Source organism: Portunus trituberculatus, chromosome 24 (assembly GCF_017591435.1).
Source record: "Portunus trituberculatus isolate SZX2019 chromosome 24, ASM1759143v1, whole genome shotgun sequence".
Taxonomy (NCBI): Eukaryota; Metazoa; Arthropoda; class Malacostraca; order Decapoda; family Portunidae; genus Portunus; species Portunus trituberculatus.
In genome coordinates, this window is record NC_059278.1 from 3,712,144 (window position 1) to 3,735,922 (window position 23,779).

The 23,779-nt window shown below is 41.1% G+C and overlaps 1 protein-coding gene across 1 annotated transcript in view; it reads left to right on the forward strand.

Moving 5' to 3' along the window:
• Positions 1–23,779, forward strand: part of LOC123508468 (neuroblast differentiation-associated protein AHNAK-like) — a 67,309-nt gene that overhangs the window by 42,775 nt on the left and 755 nt on the right. Inside the window, 29 exon segments of the mRNA XM_045262220.1 lie at positions 5,396–6,532; positions 7,326–7,446; positions 10,404–10,524; positions 10,764–10,986; positions 11,491–11,695; positions 11,832–11,966; positions 12,178–12,396; positions 12,527–12,771; positions 13,014–13,046; positions 14,089–14,232; positions 14,543–14,611; positions 14,738–15,062; positions 15,272–15,395; positions 15,808–16,073; positions 16,292–16,441; positions 16,610–16,809; positions 17,159–17,359; positions 17,640–17,712; positions 18,110–18,290; positions 18,503–18,654; positions 18,908–19,023; positions 19,283–19,461; positions 19,637–19,739; positions 19,949–20,074; positions 20,277–20,376; positions 20,583–20,730; positions 20,844–21,059; positions 21,337–21,548; positions 21,800–21,985. Coding sequence (XP_045118155.1) covers positions 5,396–6,532; positions 7,326–7,446; positions 10,404–10,524; positions 10,764–10,986; positions 11,491–11,695; positions 11,832–11,966; positions 12,178–12,396; positions 12,527–12,771; positions 13,014–13,046; positions 14,089–14,232; positions 14,543–14,611; positions 14,738–15,062; positions 15,272–15,395; positions 15,808–16,073; positions 16,292–16,441; positions 16,610–16,809; positions 17,159–17,359; positions 17,640–17,712; positions 18,110–18,290; positions 18,503–18,654; positions 18,908–19,023; positions 19,283–19,461; positions 19,637–19,739; positions 19,949–20,074; positions 20,277–20,376; positions 20,583–20,730; positions 20,844–21,059; positions 21,337–21,548; positions 21,800–21,985 — 5,710 coding nt within the window.

Below are 23,779 nucleotides of genomic sequence, written 5' to 3' on the forward strand. Positions count from 1 at the left end.
TGCTGTCGTTGTCCTCCCGTCGCCGTCTGTCCCTCTTATCATGACTCGCACCTTTCTTGCGGACATATTCAGAAACGCCTTGCTCTCTCACCACGACAATTTTTCAAGTCCCCGTAGACGACTAGCAGGGTTTTCAAGACAGTTTCTCCTTATGATAAATTATAAATCTCGCTAATCCATCACCAGAACCATACAAAAAAAAATATCCTAAATCCCTTCAGTACTGGAACGTATCTTTATAATGAATTTTTGGGTGTGATTCAACTGTTTTATTGACATTATGAAGGATCTATGGAGGTCAGATGATTAATGGCCAGAGTCTTCACTTAAGCAGAATGAGTATGGAAACGCGTCCTGGTATTGAAGGGGTTAAAAACATGAGTATCTTCAACTAGAGCCTTTGAAAATAGTCGTTGTGAGAGAGCAAAGCGTTTCTGAATACTGGTCTTAGCCTCACCTTTATTTGCCTCCGTCCATCCTTCCGTCCTTCCTTCGATCTCCTCTCAAGCTTTATTGGTTGGATTAACGTCAGTCAGAGGAAGCCCTGGAGTCCCTGGAATAGTGCTTCATGCATTAATATTGCTATTTTCATTATTATTGATATTTTCATCTCCAGTAGTAGTAGTAGTAGTAGTAGTAGTAGTTGTAGTAGTAGTAGTAGTAGTAGTGAAGTAGTAGTAGTAGTAGTAGTAGTAGTAGTAGTAGTAGTAATAGTAGTAGTAGTAGGTGGAGGAGGAGTAAGTACAGGGAGGTACATTTCATAGCTATTGTCGCGATAGACTTAAACATTACTTGTGGTCAGGTAAGGGAAAGGTGGGTTGGTGGTAAACTTTGTTAAGCTTGACGAGGTGTGGGAGAACCAGCCACCTTCTCCCTCCCTGGGGCTGGCGTGAGACACTTATCTCTCTTACCCTCCCGCCCTCGCTCATGGTCCCTGCTCGATAGCACGTGTGTCAGAAAATATTGAGGATGCGCCTTGAATATTAGTGGAAAAGTTATTATTATTATTATTATTATTATTATTATTATTATTATTGTTGTTGTTGTTGTTGTTGTTATTATTATTATTATTATTATTATTATTATTATCATCATCATTGTCACCATCATGAGCCTGTGTTTTTGGTGGATTTTGCCTCCAACTCGTAGTCTTCAGTGGTCCCTGTTGACGATTCATGATACCTCGCCGTGTTGTTGTGGTCGGCTTCTCAGATCAAATCAATAATAGATATTCACTTTTTTCCTTCGTTAATGCGTATGTGTCTAAGGAGCACGGAACGCCACTTCATTGTGACTCATAATTCAGCATCCTCGCCGCTGAGTTGGCGCGGCCTTGGGAGTCGTGCCCTGTCGTGAGTCCCGGGCAGGGGAAAGCTGCCATCCTCACGTGATCACAGATGCCTCGGGGTCAGGCCAGTTCTAGCGTAAAATGACTTTTATTTTGAGAAACCGTGACTGTATTGATCGACAGAGCATCCGTGATGGGGGAAGGGGTTGGCTCGCGGCAGGACACCGCCTCACTCCGCCACAAGCAGGTGTAAGGACGCGCGCCGCGGCGATCGTTTTGAGAAGCAAAGTATCATTCAGGAAGGCCCTGAGTCTTTCACTACCAAGAAGTTGCCTGTTTACTTTTTTTATTAAAAAAAAAAATCATTACTGGATCATTCAATATGTGGATTACATTTGTGTTACAGTTTGTCCAGCTGTGGTGGTAGCATCCCACTGGGTGACGAGGCTGTCGGCAGGTACCAAGCTGACTGGCAGTGCTTGGGCGTGGTGTCCTGGACACGTGATTCCTGTAAATGGCACAAAGCCACCGAGGGAGGAACATGCCTCATCACCCGGCCAGATGTCTGATATCAAGCTGGTTATCACTATTTTGCTTTTGTCTCCACCATACCGTCGGGATGTTTTTCCGTGATGAATGAATGAATGGTAAGGACCAGTTGTTATGGGCAGTTCCCGTAATGCTGCTGATTGCCAACAGAGAGGGCAGGATATTCATGACATTCTTCTCATAGATACAAATGAAGTTCGTCTCATAGATACCATGTGTAGGACATAGTGTTAAGGTAGTGGAGGGCCACAGAGGGTCAACAACTATCCTTCACAACAGAAGGGCCTAAGGTGACTTTGAACATCGTCCGCACCCGGCAACCCGGCCTTGCCTGCCTCTGCCCCGCGCGCCGGCTGGTTCACTTAGCATCGTCCAGTCTCGGGCATCAGTGGTCGCCGCGCGCTTTCTCCCACTCATCTACATCCTTACCGTCATTGACTCTATGGAAGTATGGCAGTCTATATCGTTAGTATCTCGTAATCTGTATACTGAATTGATATCGCAGCAAATTCACCTGAAATGAATAAGGTATAAATGTTAGCTTCTGATCTGAACGAAAGTTTACATGTTTTCCGAATCGCTTCCAACTGGTTCAGCAGCGAGGGTCGTGCTCGCTCCTCTCTGGCGCCGGGGCAGTCTCCATCAGGCAGTTGAGTGTGGTGTGCGTGGCACTGGGCCGGTGCTGGCAGGTGGTGGTGCTGTCGCGGGGTGCTGTTGCGTGGTGCTGTTTGTGTTTATATTTATGGCAATAGACGCCATGAACTTCCTGCATGTCTTATGGAGCTGGCTGGCGGTCGTCTTGAGGTGGGTGGCGACAAGCAGAACTAGCGCCTGCCGAGTCCCAGTTTCTTGACATGAGTATGCGTTATGGTTTGACCCTTAATAACTATTAGTGCCCTAGCTTGGTGTGTATCCATCACAGGTAAAGGTAAAAGTAAAGTAAGTGTGTACATCGATTTCATATTCCCAAACGACCATTCTACCACAAGTGGCGTTCATGACGTTAAGAATTGTTAACGCTAAAACTGTGCCAAAATAGCTTAAGCCGTTAAGGCATGACCGCTATGCTAGCACATGCCTTTTTTTTTTTTTTCAAAACCTGGCTGTTCGAGTGTTAAAAGTAGTTTAAAGAAAAGTTCACTTATTTTCTTGCTCTCGCCCCAAGCAGTTCAACTCGTCACTCCGAGTATCAGATTCCATGCCGGTACTGAATGCTGGTGCTTTGTCTTGAGCAGATGGTCGCTGCTGAAATGCCTCGATACTGGACGCGTGCATGTGTATTTATTTACCTTGTAGTTTTACAGTGCCTGGGCTTTACGCTCGTGTGGCCCCGTCTCCATATCTACACATCCAATTTTTCTTTAAAACTATCCACACTCGTTGCTATCACCACTTCTTCACTCAGACTGTTCCACGTCTCAACACATCTTTGCGGGAAACTATATTTTTTTATATCTCTTAGACATCTTCCTTCCTCAGCTTTTTACTATGCGATCTTGTGCTTCGACTGTCATATTCTTCTCTCAGGAGCAGTTTCTCATTATCGACTTGGTCCATTCCGTTGATCAATTTATAAACTTGTATAAGATTCCCTCTCTCCCTTCTCTGTTCCAGAGTTGGTAGATCCATAGCCTTTAGTTTCTCCTCATATGTCATCCCTTCAAATTCTGGAACCATTCTTGTAGCCATTTTTTGTAGTTTCTCCAGCTTCTTTGTGTTTCTTTTTATGGGGGGTCCACACTACCCCTGCATTTTCCAATCTGGGTCTTATTATAGTACTTATCAATTCCTTCATCATTTCTTTGTCCATGTAGTGAAATGCTAATTCAATATTCCTTAGCAAATTGTATGTCTCTCTGAAGATTTTATCAATATGGCTTACCGGTTGATTGTTTTCTTCCATCGTCACCCCCAAATTGTTTTCTTCTATCGTCACCCCCAAATTGTTTTCTTCCATCCTCACCCCCAAATCCTTTTCCTTTTTTACTTTCTCCAGTTCTACTCCATCTCCCATCTTGTAGATTCTCACTGGTCGTCTTTCACTCTTTCCCATTTCCATGACATGGCTTTGGCTACATTGAATTCCATCTCCCACTTTTTACTCCATTCCCAGATCTTATTTCCCGTGTGTGTGTGTGTGTAATAATAATAATAATAATAATAATAATAATAATATACGGTTTATTAATTTGGCAATGTGTGTGTGTGTGTGTGTGTGTGTGTGTGTGTGTGTGTGTGTAGAATGGCATAAGTAAGACTGCAGGCAGGCTGGTTGTTGGTTGATGGTGGCCCTCGGTTCGTTTTAAGGTGAAGGCCTCGCCCTTGACCTTTCCCAGCTCTGGTCCACACAACCTGTTGTGTATCTTCAGGGAGTCGCTCAAAGGATGACCGTCCTTCCTGTTCATCCCTTCTTGCCGTGACTTGTGGTTTCTTGAATTCCTCGGCTATTTAGCGAAGCCTCGGCGGCCGTCAACCTCCCCCCGCGTACTGATCGAAGACCATCATTCTCCCGCCCATAGTAGTACATGTGTGCACGTATTACAGACCTCCACGCCCACCCATTTGCTACTGTACCACACCACACTAACACACCTCACTCCCTTGTGATGCACACGAAGTCCTCGTCACAGTACACTTGCACACTTGCCATTGCTACACTTCCAGCAACACTTTCACACTTACTCGAGATACACACTTCCCACTCAGACAATTTTTGTCACATCACCGTCACACTATTCTCTGTGCATCATATGTGCCACACCACTCGCACCTCGCCACACGCACATGCCACGGCATGTTTCTCGTCATCCTAAGAAACCCTCGCCACATGCACGTATGCCACCGCGCCAAGCCACTTCAGCTACGTGTTCCACATTTCTGGTTACGTAAAGCAGGACGTAGACCGGATGGCTAGAAGTGGACCAAATAATTCACACTTTGTTAGATAGGCAGAAAGACAAAAACGTGTACATTACATTTCTAGCCGCTTTGTTTTCTTGAGACTGAAAAGTGGCTACTTTCAAGGATTTTTTTTTTTTTTTTTCATTTTCTTCATTCTTGTATTTTCATTTGTCATGCTGTTATAAGCAAACATTAGCAGCAGTAAGATTATACCATTTTGAGGGTAACATTGCGACGTAGAACATATAGAGAGGACAGAGAGAAAAGATTTATAACAAACTGTATTATAGGCAAGGGTATGCACGCGAAGAGGCAAGGCATTGTATTCATCACTTCACCACTTTTAGATAATAAAGTTATCGTCTGAATGGGTTAGAAATTAAACTTGTGTGGGGGTCACATACCGTCCTTTGGTGAGAGGAACTGTGTAATACATGGGCATAGGCATAGCAAAGATACATCGCTTTCCGCTGGGCTCTCCCTGTACGTGAGTATATGCAGAGGTTTCAACAGAGGCAAATATAGCAGCGAGGGATTGATGTGGAAATGTTCCATGGCTATCATTGTTGTAAAGCTATTAATGAAGAACTAGTTCGAATTTAGATCGTAAACTGTGATCTGCGGAAGGCAGCAACATTAATAGCACTCTTCGCACAGCCTCACCGCCACAATGAGTGAGGCACCGGCGAAGGGCAAAGTCATTAAGAAGAAGAAGGTGAAAAAGGCCCCTGCCCCAGCAGCTCCAACTGAAGAGGGGACATCATGTCCAACCCTAGCAGCATCAACAGCAACAACAGCACCACCACCACCACCACCAGCAGTAGCAGCACCGGCACCAGCAGCGTCTTCTATCAAGAAGTCTGCACCACAGCCTCCAGAACCAAAGCCAACAAAAGAACAGCCCTCCACAGCTCCTAATGTGGCGCCGGTGCCAGCTCCAAGGAAAAATAAGGTAGCGCCAGAACCGCCGCAACCCAAAGTTACGGCGTCCCTATCCGGGGAACCTGAATCTACAGCAGCCCGAACAACACCTAAGGCCCCAGCACCAAAGGCTCCTAGGGTTACACAGAGTCCCTCTGTACTCACGGAGACACCGGAGTTCATGGCAGCCAGCGCCGCCACGAAGAAAGCATCTGAGGAACCACCAAGGACACTGCAACAAGGACCACTACCTAAAGTACCCCAAGAGGAGTCAAAGGTATCCAAGGAATTACCAGTATCTAAGGCACCTCAGGAAGCACCAAAGGTACCAAAGGAAGCTCCAGCACCTAAAGCACCTGTAGAGATACCTAAGGCATCCAAGGAAACTCCTGCTCCTAAGGCACCTCACGAAGCACCAAAGGTACCGAAGGAAGCTCCAGCACCTAAAGCACCTGTAAAGACACCTAAGGCATTCAAGGAAACTCCTGCTCCTAAGGCACCTCAAGAAGCACTAAAGGTACCGAAGGAAGCTCCAGCACCCAAAGCACCTGTGGCACCCAAGGAGGAACCAGCACCAAAGGCATCCAAGGAAGCTTCAGCACCTAAGCCACCTCAAGCAACTAAGGAAGCACCCAAAACTCCTCAGGAAGCAACGGCAGTAAAGGCATCCCAGGAAGCACCTGCCGCACCCAAAACGTCAAAAGAAATCTCCAAAGTAACACCAGAGGCTGCAGCACCTAAGCCTGCAGCACCTAAGCCTGCAGCACCTCAGTCCCAGGTGTCTCCCAAAGCAGCAGCAACAGCAGCAGCTAGCAGACCTGTGGAGGCCTTTCAGTCCCCGGGGCGGCAAGAGACGGATGAAGCCTCTGCCAGGTGCTCAGCTTGTGGAGTGTTTTATTGTCTCTGCATTTGATAAGTCGGTCTTGGGCGACGACCTGACGCAGCGAGCCCCTCCTCTGATGGGGCAGCGATCACTAACGGACCACTAACGTCTTTATTTTGTTTGGTTTCGACCTCGGCCAATGTTTGTGGGGCTTTTATTTATTTTTTCTTCTTTTGTCCGTGGCTAGCAAGACGCCGTACCAACCTGTTTGTACCTTGATCCAGATGTCCCGATAGTTCCATTAACCAATACTAACTAATATTTTACTTTTGTTATTTTGAAAACCTTATAAACATAAGTTTTGTAAGTACGTACTACTTATTTTTTATTTTGCCAAGTTATATTTGCATGGAGTGAATTTGCATTTTCTTGATTTCGAATGTCCCAATTTAAGGTTTTGATATTCATTGAGTGTGGGTGGATTCAAGTAGTACAGAACCGCTTGTATGAGTGGTGTGTTTGGCAGTGGTGTGTAACGTAACGGTAGGGCGGTCACGGTCACGTTGTAACAAAAGCAAATCATGATCAGGGAATTAGATAAATATTAAGGATATGCTGCAGCTTTGCACATTCACAGCTCGGGCGCATTCTCTCAGATTCCGCTAACTTAACAAGTGTAGCATTGTTCTTGATAGCCTAGGTACAGTATTGTTATTAGAGATCATGTTCGTTGTCAGGAAGGAGGAATGTACAAATTTGCACACAGTCACCGCTGTAGCACCATCCGCTGATACGTAGGCAGCAGATCTCATCACTATGTTCATACCCTGCTGATCTCCACAGGAAGTTGACCAACTTCTTCAAGATGGGCGTCCACGACGACGGCGTGGTGACCCAGGAGCCCCAGGCCCAGCAGGTCCATGCCCCCTCTCCCACCGCCGCCGCGCCATCCCCCGCCGCTAAGGTGAGTGAGCAGTGTAGTATTTTTTTTTTTTTTTTTCTATTTTTCTAATTCATTCATTTTTTTATCGATTTATTTTGATACTTGTTTTATTCTTATTCTTTAGTGTTGTTTCTAGGTATTTACACACACACACACACACACACACACACACACACACACGGCCCGGTAGCTCAGTGGTTAGAGCGCTGGCTTCACAAGCCAGATGACCGGGGTTCGATTCCCCGGCCGGGTGGAGATATTTGGGTGTGTCTCCTTTCACGTGTAGCCCCTGTTCACCTAGCAGTGAGTAAGTACGGGATGTAAATCGAGGAGTTGTGACCTTGTTGTCCCGGTGTGTGGTGTGTGCCTGGTCTCAGGCCTATCCCAAGATCGGAAATAATGAGCTCTGAGCTCGTTCCGTAGGGTAACGTCTGGCTGTCTCGTCAGAGACTGCACCAGATCAAACAGTGAACACACACCACCACCACCACACACACACACACACACACACACACACACACCAAAGTATCTCTGGCGCCCCGACCCGCCAACCTCCGCCAGGCCCCGTCAGTCCCGCCCCTTCACCCTACAGCTAAGTGATATGGGGCGTTTTTCGAATGTTTTACAGGTGTTAGCAGGTGTTTTAAGGGCTCGCTATGTTGGAGTAGGTGGAGGAGGTGGAAGCGGAGCGGTGGGGAGGAATGTGGGTGGGAGGAGAGGGGAGATGGAGGTGGTGAGAAAAGGTGCAAATAAAACTACTTCGGCTCAATATCACGATTTTTTCTCGTTTATTATTGGAGTTCGCATTGTTTTTGTATTTTATTTATTGATAGGAATGTAAATCAAGTTATAAGCAATCAAGATCGTGTATGTTCTTGTGTCTCGTTGAAATAACACTCGGCATTCAATAATTTTAACTTTTTTTTTTTTCAATTAGCACGCTAGGGTTGTTTTGGTGTTTGATATAACACTTGAAATATATGAAAAACATGACCCAAGTAATCATATTCTATAAAATTTAGTCTATCTATTCGTATTTTCAAATTTTAGAAAAATTAACGGTAGAAAAAATAGGAAACTAAAATCTTTATACGACGTGAAATCTGTTTTCTTTATCTGGCTGGAAAGCAAAAAAAAAAAAAAAATTCCTATTTATAAAATGTAACATGATGTAGTGTGGGTGTGCTTTCCATCGCGACATTGTGATGTGTTTGTGGTGAATTATGAATACTGACGATTCGCTGTGTATCGCTTTGTAAACAATCGACTCGGTAACGATATTATATTTCGGTTATTAGCTAAAAGTATTTATTACGTTTAAAAATGTAGCGCATTCTAGTCTGGGTGCCTTTTTTCTTCTAGTGTTTTTTAAAATGAATTACGCACGTAAATATTGGGCCACAGGCGCATCTCAGCCATGCCCTCCTCCCCAGGTCAGCCCACCATTGTTTGCCTGCCCTCCCCTGTGTTTCCAAAACCAGAGTGTGAAGCAGTCAGAATTAACCAGCAAAATAGATAAATAACCCTTTACTATGTTAAATAAGCCAATGGTTATGTACAGGGCCGTGCAGAGGAGGGGGGCCGGAGGGGGCTTGAGCCCCTGCCCCTTTGAATCTTGATGTCCGAAGTGCCCTTTTGCAGCATTTAAGGGGCGCCAAATTGAAACTGAAAGTCTCAAATTTATGCTCTATGTACCCCTTTTAAACTTTTGAGCCCCTGCCCCTCCAATGGTCTCTGCACGGTCCTGGTTATGTATACCACAGTTCAGACTGCCTGGCACCCGCCATGACCCGGACCAAGACACCTTGTCACCAATCCTTGTCCCTTCCCGTGTCAACTTCTCAACATTTCCTTCAATTCTGAGTGTTTTCCGGGCATTTTCTACTGTTTCTTACCTGAAATGCATAAAATGTAGTGATAGGAGGGATTTAATGGGGAGTGGTGTGTGTGTGTGTGTGTGTGTGTGTGTGTGTGTGTGTGTGTGTGTTGTTATTTACTTATTGGAGAGGCCATTATCACTCTGCAGTGTCTCGCTAGAACTAAGTCGTGCCTTGAGGCGGCCTCAGTACCGGGAATTGGTTACACTTTCGTGGCCAGCAGCTATCACTGTCACTGTCAGGCTGGTGGTAGTGTTCAGGCCCAGGACAGACCACCTCACCGTATATGGCACATTACCATTCACACCCCATGTTAACCTTTAAACTGTGGGTGATATTTACGCTACACCTTTATACTGATCTTTTTCTATGTAAGACGGGAAAGCTGGCCTGATGCAACATTGAGTGAAATAAGAAAAGGCCCACTTAGTTGTTACTCGATCCCCTTATGTGGTCTTACATGGAGTGATTGGAGTCAATGCTCCCAGCCATCCCTTTGTTGTGCACCAGTCTTTTCCATTTAATTATAATCTACATTGATATAGTGGCCAGTTTTTATTATTTGTTTTTTATGGTATTGTGACCTTGTTACTGCAGCAAATGTAAATAAATAGAATGTTTTTCAGTTGATTTACATGTTTTCTGATATTATATGAGGTGTTAGTGAAAATCTCCAGAAGTTTTATAGTTAATATATGGCAAGACTAGTCTAGCTGCTCTAGCATATATGCAAAGATAGGGTATTAAAAGAAAAAAATATTATTACCTAAACATTTTATTACTAAAGGCTGTGACACGTCCAATTCTCTGGTTAGTATCATTTTTTTGGGGGAAAGCATTATGTAAGTTTCAGCTTTAGTTTTCGTCAATCAGTTCCTGTTTATTGTGTTTAGAAATTCAAAATTGCATTTCATTGTCATGTTGCTACAGTATTTGAAACCCGTGATGTATGTGACCTGTATCTTACCGTGTTTAGTGGTGAGGGAAGGAAGGAAGTTGCAATGTTGTAAATCAAGGCACCAAGTGTCATGATAATGAAACATCATTTAAAATTGCTTGGCAAGTACAGGTTCTTGATCAGAATACTGCTGCATATTGCAGGTGAGCAGCACCGTTGCTGCCGCCCAGGATGAAGGAACCTTGCAACAGCAGGCACAAGTCAGAGTGCTCACCTTGAACCATAAGGACCATCTAGATTCAACACTCTTTCGTCTGCAGAAAGGTATGTTCCTTATTCTAGGCATTATTCATTACTTTATTTGAATATATGTGTATATATATATATATATATATATATATATATATATATATATATATATATATATATATATATATATATATATATATATATATATTATATTGTGTGTGTGTGTGTGTGTGTGTGTGTGTGTGTGTGTGTGTGTGTGTGTGTGTGCAATACAAAATGGTGACATTTAATGTTATGCACTATTATTCCATCAGGTTGGATCCTCCAGCTGCGTCCAGGCCCCACACTACTTGGGCGTCAGGTGAGTGTGTTCACCAACCACCCAGAGAGACCCGAAGATGGCTTCACACGCACCAAGTACCGTCACCTTCAGTGGAAGAGTGACTCCCACAACAAGGGTGATGACACGGCTCTCTATGTGGAGGTGACCCTTGTTATGGCTGGGTCCTTCCACTACTACTTCACCTATGATGACAGGTCAGTGTGCTCTGCATGTCCTCATGATGAGACATCTTTATCAGCCATGGCTGTTGATTCCATTAAAGTAGAGTGGGGAGGCATGAGGTAGGGGTACTATATTAGTACTGTACCTTGCTGTCAAAGGAAATATACTCCGAAGTTGTGGCCAAAGCAAAAAAGTCACCTCTTCATATCCAGAGCACTGTTTGCTTGTTGAGTTTTGCCTTTGTACTCATGCCTCCTTCACTTGTGTGCTTCTTTACCTGATACTCCTCCCTTCTAAGTGATGTTCATTGGCATACTTTCTTTTATCAAACTCTTCTTTCTGTATATTCTTTGACTTTGTATTTTAAAAATGTTAATTTTGTATTACTGTTTTATAGTATGACCATACATTTAGTCTCCTTCTGCTGTTTTGCTATATTATTTTACAGATCAACTTTTGTTCTTTACCAGAAAATAAATTACTAAGCTTTTGAGGATATCAATGTAGTAAGCATCTCTTTTTGTCTTTTTTTTCAGTGAGAATAAAGACAAAGCCCAAGGTTCAGGGTTCTTCTTGGTGGATCCAACACTAATTGTTGGCACAAATGAAGTCCTCCAGCAAGACTGTGTCCAGTGCCAGACTGTCCTCTCTAAGAGTCTTGGTCCCCTGCCAGACTGGGAACAGCGACTGCAAGTGGCTCATCAAAGTGGTTACAACATGATACACTTCACACCAATTCAGGTACTGCTTGTCTTTCTGACCAGTCATACAAATGTCTTCAAAGTAGTTGTTTTAATATAATTCTGAAGACAGCTTATTCCTTTCTAGTAATACCCGTATGTTTATTCCTTTTATTATTATTGCTTATTTTTTCCAGGAACTAGGAGGCTCTAACTCAAGTTACTCCCTGAAGGATCAGCACAAACTCAACGTCGAGTTTCAGATTCCTGGTAATGAATTCACTTTTGATGATGTTGAAGTGCTGATAAAGAAAATGAAACAAGAATGGAAGGTAGGGAGACATTATTGGCTACTAAACTTTTGTTAAGTGCCTGTTTTGTTTAGAAAACCATTTTGATCATATAAGAATTATGCAACCATCTTATTTCAAACCTGTCAGTCTTACCAACTTCTAATTCAAGATAAGATAAATGTTGTAGAATAGATTTTGAAAATTTCTTCACAGTATTAAGCTACCACAGACAACAACTTGACTTTCCCAGGTGTTGTCCTTAACTGACATTGTGCTGAACCACACGGCTAATGAGACTCCATGGCTGCAAGAACATCCAGAATCAACATACAACTGTAATAACTCTCCTCACCTTCGTCCGGCATATTTGCTAGACAGAGTTCTGTACCACATGGCATTAGAAGTAATGGATGGAAAGTGGAAGGACCGAGGAATACCAGAAGCCATTACAGAAGAGAAACATATTGAGGTAATGTTATATGTTTGGAAAATCATTACATTACGGTATAGGTGCACTCATATCCAAGTATTAGAAATATGTAATGAGTGCATACAATTTTATTTAAATAGAAACCCTAAATTCATCCCATTTTGTACAGGCTGTGAAGAATGCCCTACACAACTATTTCTTACCTCAAGTAAAACTTCACGAGTTCTACACAGTTGACATAGAAAAGATGGTTGAAGAGTTCCGTCGTAGGATCTCTTGCATCGTTCCCTCCATCAAGACATCGGCTGAAGAAGTTTCAAAGAACAAACTAGTGATCAAACAAGACCCCCAATATGGAAGGAAGACTTGCACAGTAGATATGGATATTGCAGTGAGACTCTATAATTTGCCCAAGTAAGTTTCTCTATTTATTTGTTTGTTTCTATTTTCTGGTCCTTTTTTCTATTCATGCAGGTTATAATGATACTAAATTACTTACTTTCAGGATGCTCCTCAGTTTACTTATTATCAACAAGAATGATATATTTAGAAATTGCAGTATGACTTTGTTATGTTATCTGAGGTGGTTTCTTATTTCATTTTTCTTTTTATGTTCTTTTAATTTTTTTTGGTAATTTGTTCTTGTATTTTCCTAGTGAGTCGAAAGAGAAGATCCTCCAGGGTAGTGGGTAAGTCTTGCCAATTTGGTACTGGCTTGAGGTGGTCTGTGGCTTTTAGGAAGGGGTCACACTCCCTTGGTGGGTTGGTTGGTTGGTTGGTTGGATGACTCTTACTAGTTCCATAACTCTTTCCTGTGCTGTCCTCCAAAGTGGTTGTGGATTAACCTGGGAACTTTTGGTTTACCTTTTTTTTGTTGTTGAAATGACAGTTACATTTATACATTGACATTGATTTCTTTTTTTTAGTGCTTATATTAATTCTTTGATGCTGACTTATAAATGTATAGGAGCATACAGTGTTTAGAGCTCACAGGCATTGGCTGTATATTTTATTGCTTTTGTTTTTTTGCTACTGGGAATAGAGTATTAGCACTAGCTGTGTAAAACATTCTTAGATTTACAGGACATTCATACAGTGTACGTTATTAACAAGATAGGTATACATTCGGTACATAAAAATTTGATCTGAAGATTGACAGCCATTGAACTATATTATAATTCATTAATTAATTTTGTTCATTTTAGAATGCAGATGCATAGCTATACTAGTCTTAATATACTACTACTAGTGTTACTATAATATGAGAAAACATGTCAGTGAGCAACATTTTTAGTACGTACTGATAATTTGTATACACTAGTTGAATACAGTTAAGTAAAAAGCTTACAAGTGTTAAAAGAGTAAAAGAGACCTGTTAAGTGCAGTATTCATTGACAAAGAAAGAAAAGTGCACTCTTTTTTATGTACAACATATCCAGTTATAAATAAATGGTTATTTAGTTTTTGTTAGCTATTTCAAAATAAAAGCTCTGAAAAATTGTGACGAAAGTAATTAGTTTAAAATATAATTGCCAAAAGTATGGAGAGATCTCCAAATCATTAAGAAGAAAGCATAATGCAAAGTAAACTGACGACTTACTCTCTGGATTCATCATTGGAAGAAGTAAAAGATTCATTGTTATAATCCATTGAATAAGCAAATCTGCACAAAAATCAAAATGTACCATTTTTAATTAAGAAACAAAATTAAGATTGGCCAACACTTTCCAGACCAGAGGCCAGTGATGAGGCTGACCGTGTGGTGCGCTGCTGCTCTGAGTTCCGACGCCACCTGGAGCACCTGAATGAGCAGCGTGCCAGCGAGATTCAAGCACACCTCATCAGGGCTGTGAGCTGCTGTCTGGGCACTATTCGGTGAGACACAGCTGTGGATCAATAGCTATGTATACTGGTAGCTTCTTCTCTCTCTTTATACTGACTTTCTCACTTCTTGAGAGATCCTTGCTTTTCATGTATGCTACCAATTTTTCTTTTCCTGTGTGCTAACAAACCTCCATAACAAGTCATGTTTGCTTTCTTCAATCCAAGAAGTCTTCTGAAACTAATTAAACTCAGCCCAAGGTAACATTGTGGTGAGATCTAATATGTATGAGAATTCTGATGACTCCCTTTCCAATCACAGATCACAAGTTTTCTTACCTGCATATTTGCACTACATTTTCAGCTACCAGCGCCTTCAGCCTGATGGACCTAAGATTGCTGCAGTATCAAAAGAGAATCCACTGGTTCCTCCGTGAGTATATTAATTCATGCTATTGCAGTCTATACCTAATATAAATATTTTATTATAATGTTTGCTTTTCATTGTTTGTAGGATTTACCTGCATATAATAAATAATACCATAATTCTTTACCACAGGTACTTTACTCATTATGGAAAAGACACTACACTGGAGGAAGAGGAGGCCTTGATGTTTGGCTCGAAAGCTTCCTTCTTAATGGCCCACAATGGCTGGGTCATGGGGGATGATCCACTAAAGAATTTTGCTAGAGAAGAATCGTATGTATACTTGAGGAGAGAATTGGTTGCCTGGGGGGACAGCGTTAAGCTGAGGTATGGCGATGAACCCAAGGACAGTCCTTTCCTGTGGGACTTAATGAGACGCTACTGTGAATACACCGCTCGTATCTTCCATGGTATCCGTCTTGACAACTGTCACTCAACACCCATCCATGTTGCTGAGGTTAGTGATATCTGTATTTCCCTACAATTCATGTTGCTAGTTGGATCACTGAATTAAAATGAACTGCATCAAGAGCTCTCATGGCTTCAAGCTGATCATTCTGCCTGTGTGCAACTATACTCTTAATTGCTCTTTCAAGTTTTATTTATGCCAGATATTAAAAAAAAAAAAAAAAAAAAAAATTGCTTACAAAATTATTTCTATTTCAGTACATGTTGGATGCTGCAAGAAAAGTTAGACCAGACCTGTATGTGATTGCAGAACTCTTCACAAACTCTGATCTGACGGATAACATATTCATTAACCGGCTGGGAATCAATTCTCTCATCAGAGGTGAGCCATGAAAGATTTGTAAAATTTTGACTGTTAGGTAATGTTGTTGAAAAGATGGCCTAGGCACTACCAGCCATAAAATCCAAACAGTACTCTACTGCTGATGTGAGCATAGTGATATATATACAATCATGAAATTGGTAGTCCTTTGAGTGTGTATGCTTGTACAGATTTATTTACTTGATTGCATTTGTATGGTGATCAATGGACAGCCAGATGTCTAATCTTCCTATATTTTGCTTTGTCATTATTGATTTTTACATGGTTATTTATATTTGCTGAGTTTTCTCTCAGTATATACTTCTTTTTCATTAAGCAGTAACTAGCAAATATTGCAAAGCGTATAAAGTGCTTTGTTCAATATGCTTACAACTTTAACCTGTTGTTGCTTCATGTATTTTCTTTTCGTCAGAGGCCATGTCAGCCCCAGACTCTCATGAGGAAGGTCGACTGGTGTACCGCTATGGTGGTGAGCCTGTGGGAGCCTTCCTACTGCCTCCTGTGCGGCCGCTTGTTCCATCAGTTGCTCATGCCATGTTTCTTGACCTCACTCATGACAACAGGAGTCCAGCTGAAGTCCGTACTGCTTGGGACATGCTGCCATCCACAGCCCTTGTCAGTATGGCCTGCTGTGCCACTGGCTCAAATAGAGGTTATGATGAACTTGTACCTCATCATGTAAGTATACATATACATGATAGTTCTCGAATTTCATTGCTAGATGAAAATACTTGTGATGAATTAACATTCAATAATAATAAATTATAATTTTAGATTGTTATGTATATCCATAAAGTTTCTCATCTACTTGTATACTTTATTGGGGGAAAAAAAAATGTAATATAAACTATTTAAGATATATTTGCCTAGCTTTGTTATTGTTATTTTTGTTCCAGATTCATGTAGTGGATGAGCAGCGGGTGTATGCAGCCTGGAGTGAGAGCACCACTCAGCGTGGAGAAATCAACAAAAAATCTGGAATAATAGAGTGCAAAAATCTGCTAAATAAACTTCATTTTGAGCTCGGTGCAAATGGTTTTAATCAGGTGTGTAAACCTGAATTATGTAGGGAATTCATTCAAATGTGTGTTGAAAGAATGTTCTTGTGATATACTTTCCCTTGTGATATACTTTCCATAAAGTTACATTTATGGCAAATATGTGCTCTAATTCTAATGATTGGTAAAGACTTAATGAATGCTTTCCACTTTTAGGTGTTTGTGGACCAAGTGACAGAACATGTGGTGACAGTGACACGTCACAACCCTGTGAGCCACCAGAGTGTGGTACTTGTTGCTTACACCTCCTTCAGGCCCCCAGCACAGATCAAGGCTACCAATATACGTCCCTTGAAGGTTCAAGGACGATTGGAGGAAATTATTTTTGAAATGCAAGTCAAAGGAACAAAGGAAGAGTGAGTAAACTATATGATGAATATACTTAAACTAAAATCCATTATGGAAGGAAAAAGCATGGTATAATAGAACAAGGTTTATTGATAGTAATTCCCTCTTGTTACAAGGTTCTCCACTTTACAGTTGATAATTTTATATATATACTAAAGAATGACATGGCTATCATAGTAAACTAAAATCCATTATGGAAGGAAAAAGCATGGTATAATAGAACAAGGTTTATTGATAGTAATTCCCTCTTGTTACAAGGTTCTCCACTTTACAGTTGACAATTTTTTATATATACTAAAGAATGACATGGCTATCATAGTAAATATATATTTACTATCTTTTATGCAAAATTTTCAGAGATGCAGATAAGAAGATCCCAGGAGTTTTTGTGCCTGACTTGGAATTTATCAACGGATTAGAAAATTTCAATGTGGAAGTGAAGGAACACTTGACTCCTGCACAATCCACCTTTGTGCAAGTTACATCTAGTAGTGACTCAGACATGACAGTGTGTGAATACACCTCCAAATTTAAACCTGGCAGTGTTATAGCCTTCAGGTATGATGACATATGTTAGTTAACAGTACATACTATTTAAGTATCATTGCTTTCTCTTCAAACTTAATAAGACAGCTTAGTGCAAGTTGATAAGTATGATCTTAATTTAATGATGGCAAAGGAGTGCCATAAAATTACTCGGTTATTCAAAAGAAGGATCATACCTTTAGCAGTCCAGGGATTAAGTATTAGCATACTTTACTCATGATATTGTTAGCAATTTAAATTTAGGGTTTTCTTAAATTTTATATTATCCTAACAAATATTTTCTCTTCTTTAGACTAAGTCTTCTGCCTCGTGCTCAGTCTGCTGTCAACAAGATTCGTGGAACTCTATCGGAGTTTGGTTATAAGGTATGTATATCATGATTCCTTTAGAGTGTGTTTTGATAACTCGATGATTATTTGATCACCATTCTTGGTGTGCACTTAGAACTGAAAACAACATTGCTAAAATAATTATTATTCTGGATATATACATACTACAGAAAACTCTTCAACTCAAATTTTTCATGCTTCTCCAGGATGCAGTTGTAAGTTGCTGAATTAGATTTTATATATATATAATTCTGGTTAAGGAACTGCCATATTTTACATTGACATGAAAAATTTCATAAAATCCGTTCAGATTCATGTATTTTCTTATAAATGGTTATTAATCTTATATCAAGTAAAGTACTTCCGAGGGAAATAAAGATTAAACTTTTTTTAGAAGAGCAGAAATGTAAAATAGAAACTGCTTTGTTCTCAGTCGAGGATTTCTGAAGTCACCACTCACAACCCAGTGTTGACTGACATAGTGAATGGCCTCAGTCTGGTTGATCTGAACCGTATCCTGTACCGTTGTGATGACGAGGAGAAGGATGAAGGTCGGGGTTGGGGTGCCTATAACATCCCCAACTATGGGCCACTGCTCTACTGTGGCCTGCAAGGTAATAAAATAACATGATTAGTCATTTACATTATGGCAACTGAAATAACATATGCAATGTGCATAGGAGTACATCCATGCACACATGCATGCACCTACTTCCCAAGACTACTGAAACCCATCCTAGCTCTAATTCAGTTTCCTTCCTGACCTCAAATGAGAATGTGGTCCAGCAAGGCAGTTCTAATATAAGAATATATTCTAATATTGCAGGTGTTGTTTCTGTGCTTAGTGAGATTCGTGTGGTCAATGACCTTGGGCATCCTCTGTGTGGGAATTTGCGTGATGGTGACTGGCTGCCAGACTACATTGCAGGTCGCCTTAAGTTTGACCCATCAACTCAACAGCTAGCAGGCTGGCTGGAGGTAAGGAGCTTGTACGTGTGGGGGACTGCAAACAGAGTTTTTTATGGAAGTTATAATAACATACGTAACAGAAAATCCATTCAATGAAAAAGACCTTTTTACCTTGTCTTCATTCTCTTGCAACACAGTGTAAGAAGACACATCTAGAATAAAGCAGGAAAGACACATCACAAAACAGTGACAGAACTGAGCATTCCTATGATCCCATGAATACTGAGCCTTAGTTTCATTTGCCAACTCTTTCAATTTACAGGAGGTGTTTGGTTACTTGAGGGATGTACCTCGATATCTCATCCCAGCCTACTTTGATTCCATTGTCACCAGCATCTACCTCACCCTCATCAACAGGGCATGGGCACTGATGGGAGAGTAAGTAGAGAGAGAGAGAGAGAGAGAGAGAGAGAGAGAGAGAGAGAGAGAGAGAGAGAGAGAGAGAGAGAGAGAGAGAGAGAGAGAGAGAGAGAGAGAGAGAGAGAGAGAGAGAGAGAGAGAGAGAGAGAGAGAGAGAGAGAGAGAGAGAGAGAGAGAGAGAGAGAGAGAGAGATTAGAAAATTAAAGTTTTGCTTAATGAAAGATAAATTACCCAATCTGTACCTTAGTAGCATCATCTAAATTCTTATATCTGCAGATTCATCTCTGAAGGATCAAACTTTGTCAAGGCTCTTGGTTTATGCTCAGTGCAATTTTGTGGCACTGTGAAGTCTGCCCTGTTACCACCTTTGTCTCCCAACTTGAGGGATCCCAAACCTCCTTCTTTCACCGATGATTCTGGTAGCCAAATGCAGCTGTCTGCCACCATTGCAGCTGGTGAGTCCAGTAGCTATACTATAGTTCCTATCACCTTTCCCTTCCTTACAATGTTGTAAGCTAGGGAGTTACCTTTATTCACCTACATTGTTTATATTTCCTCAGTTATGCCATCACTGACAAAATTTGTTTTATGTGCAAGATTTTCATAATATTCCTCTATCTTTCCTTTCAGGACTCCCTCACTTCTCTGTTGGTTATATGCGAAACTGGGGTCGAGACACCTTCATTGCTCTCCCTGGAAACCTCCTTATCACCAGTAGATATGAAGAAGCCAGGTGGGTTTAATATAAACCAGATATAATAATGAAACCTGGAGTGTGGAAAATTCCTTTCTGATTGTAATTGAATGGTTAATCATTATACTATATACGATTTTTCACTTCTAAGGCTTCCTTACTAAATTCAGTTGTGAAATTTTCTCCATTGGCTTTATAATTCAAGTAATTTAAATTAACAAATATTTGATCTGTCTTTGGGTGAGCAGATGGATCATCTTGGGATTTGCTGGCACAATGCGTCACGGGCTCATTCCAAACCTCCTGGATGGAGGGAAAAAAGCAAGGTTCAACTGTCGAGATGCTATCTGGTTCTGGCTGCAGGCTATCCAAAGGTTAGTCAATGATTAGTGGCACTGTTATAAGGAAAACAAATCGTACATAAAGCACATTTGGTGAAGTGCAAATGGCCTTTTAGGATGAGTTTTTGTTTGATTATTTGTTTGGTTCTCTTAAGTCCTCTTTTAAGAGTCAAATCAAGTAGGTCTTCATATTTCAGTATTCACTATATTGTAAACATTTAAATTATACTTTCAGATATGTAACAATTGTTCCCAATGGTCATGAAATTCTGAAAGACAAGGTTTCAAGATTATATCCATCAGATGACTGTACTCCACAAGAACCTGGGAAATCTGTAAGTTTTTGTACATTATCTTGCTTATATGCATTCTCTAAGAAAACTTCGTTTAATAATGAAAGCATGAAGGTATCTTGATTAAACCCAAACTTATTTTCAATAAATGGCCATACACTTTGTCAATGAAAAATGCACACTGAAAATAGGATTGGTCAATTTGCTTTCCCACACTTGCAAAATTTTGATTACTCAAAATTTCTCAGGACCAACTCCTTGAGGAAGTCATTCATGAGGGTCTCCAGCGCCACTTCCAAGGAGTCAAGTTTAGGGAAAGGAATGCAGGTTTCCAGATTGACCGGCAGATGAATGATGATGGATTCAACAATAATGTTGGAGTTGACCTGGAAACAGGTGAGGAAACTTGCATGTATTCATGCTTCAGTATGAAACCTCACAAAATTATTACTGCCACTGATGAAGGCTCCACAAATGTAGATATAATTAAGCCAGAGTTATTCTTGCAGGTTTTGTGTATGGTGGCTCAGTGAATAACTGTGGTACCTGGATGGACAAGATGGGATCAAGTGAATTGGCCGGCACCAAGGGTAAACCAGCAACACCTCGTGATGGCAGTGCTGTTGAGATCATTGGTCTTTGCAAGTCTGCTCTTGCCTTCCTAGGCCGCATGCAAAAAGAGGGCAAATATTCCTACAACACTGTGGAGCAATGTGATGGAACAGGTAGGTGTGTGTGTGTGTGTGTGTGTGTGTGTGTGTGTGTGTGTGTGTGTGTGTGTGTGTGTGTGTGTGTGTGTGTGTGTGTGTGTGTGTGTGTGTCTAGGAGGGGGTGATAACAAGAGACAAAAGCAATTTACCATTATGTTATGTGAGTGTACCTCTACTAAAATCAAATGTATATTTATATTAGTGTTATTGATTTAATGGTTAAAGAATTAACATTAATGAAGACAATTTCATCACTATTTGAGGACTAAATTTCTTTCTATTTACAATCCAGGAAAGGTAACTAAATGGACATATGAATTCTGGGAAAAGAAGATTGAAGAAAACTTTGAAAAGTACTTCTGGGTCAGCGAAACGCCAATGCCCGAAAATGAACCTAGACCGGAGTTGATTCACCGCAGAGGAATATACAAAGACTCTCACAATGCCTCACAGTTTTGGGCAGATTTCCAATTGCGGTGCAACTTCCCAATTGCTATTGCTGTGGTGAGTAGGAAAATGGAAGCTTTCAAGAATTAGACATGTTTATAATTCCAGCAGGTGCATTATCTTTCTCTCTGCTATGCTGCCATTGGATTTCCTTTATATCTTTTAAACTGCCTATTTTACAATGATGCATTAATTTCCTACCTTGTATTTTACTTGAAAATTATTAATATTAGTTTCTTCAAGTGATACAGTAATTTGTCTCATTGATACACACAAAGCACAAAACAAATCCATATTTTTGTCTGCAGGCTCCTGAAATGACTTCACCCAAAAATGCCTGGGTTGCACTGAAAAATGCTGAAGAAATCTTGCTAGGACCTTTGGGCATAAAAACTCTGGATCCCAAGGATTGGGCTTATAATGGGAATTACGACAACTCTAACAACACAGCAGATTCCAAGTTAGCCCATGGCTTCAATTACCATCAGGGTCCAGTAAGTACAAGTCTGATAGTGTTATTATCACACTGTATATGGTGGATAAATAATGAGACAAATGAAAATGGGAAATGACATTTTTAAATTAAAATGTATTTTTTGCTCACCTGTTTCTTTCTAATTAAGCAAACATGCTCTCTAGAAATTAATCCAGCCTGGAGTGAAACAAATGATTGCAATCACCTGGTGGCAATGTGGCGCCATGTCTCCCACACACCATAACTCTGTTCCTATTCTGTTTGACAGCCAAAGGAGCAGGAAGGTTTGATTAGAAGAAACAGACAAAATACATTTTAGTTTTAAAAATGTCATTTGTTCTGTGTTCACACAAAACTTGTTTCTTCTAAATAGGAAGATTCTCACATTTAGTGGAGACTTGATCCATGGATCATGGATCATTAACCTGAAAAGTCCGACAGGCCTTAAATACGGCTGCATAGCACACTTCCGACAGTCCTTAAATGGGGCAGCTACTTTGAGCGCTAATAAAAACCGCACTAGCATTGGTAGCGCTGCTATATTTGGTCATGACGTAGGCCTATGGTAGTACTGTCGGCTCCCAGGAAGCACACCGCTCCCGCAATTTTCTGTGAGGTGCGTGAGCGTCGTGTCGCGGTTATAATTATTTACGTATTTACTTATTCAAGGAACTATTATTTACAACTATGGCTACTGGTGCTAAGAGGAAGCTAAAGTTTAGTGATAAAAGTGATAGACAAGGCGGGACAAGACGCAAAGTGCACAGGTTGGAGGTAGATCCCGACCCCGCTATTGTGACAACATCGTCACCCACGCCTGATAAAAACATATGTAACTATAATCAGCCAATATGAGTGAAAACACGAAAAACATGTGAAAACACATAAAAACATGAGCAGTGCCTTACATTATGTAAGAATACACATAAAAGCACCTCCCCCGAGTTGCCGCTACCACAATCTTCTCCAATTATCGGTTATTATTCTGAGACAACCATAGTGAGTAGAGCAATAAAAACTTGTAGGATGATGCATTGTCATGTCTACTAACAGCAGATTTTTTTCCAGAGTAATTTATAAGAGTTGATTTTTTTATGATAATTGCAGTAATTGGAGGGTGCGAATTTTGCGGCCATCGGTTTTAGCGGGTTAAGGGAAAGTGATCAGAGTGAAAGTCCACAGTATAAAGAAATGAGAACTCATGATGTGAGGTGGTGATGTCCACAGGGCAGATGGTGGTTGCCTGGTAAACAGTAGCACCTTGGATCCCAAGAAAGTGTCAATGTAACAAGATGAAAAGAGTCCACTAGTGTGAGTATGCAAACAGGGAGCAAAACAGTCAGGGTAGAACATTGCTGGCCATAGCAAAGGGCCCCAAGGCAAAGACCTCCCCAACCATCCTCTGAATGTCCTTCACATAGTGATTAGCAAACACTGACTGTCTCCACCATAAGGCCAAAGTGTTGCTATGCCCCAAATGCCATGGGCTTAGAGCTTGATTGCTAGGCGGGCAGCATTCACCAGGCACGGAAGCATGAGCATACTTGATAGTCTCCAGGAGGAAAAAAGAAAGTGCAGGCTTTGAGAGAGATCCATTGTGGTTACGCAGAGAAAGAGAAACGGTCTGTGGCGAAGTTGTGAACTGGTTCAATGGCGGTACCACTTGGGGCCTGAACTGGACACATAAGTCTAAGTCTCTCATTGTCATGTTCCACAATTGCAATTGTGGATAAGGACCAAAGCCTGAATTCCCTAGCAACAGGGTTAGTCACCGACTTTGTCTTCGTAGAAAATTCCCGGAGGTACGACAGGA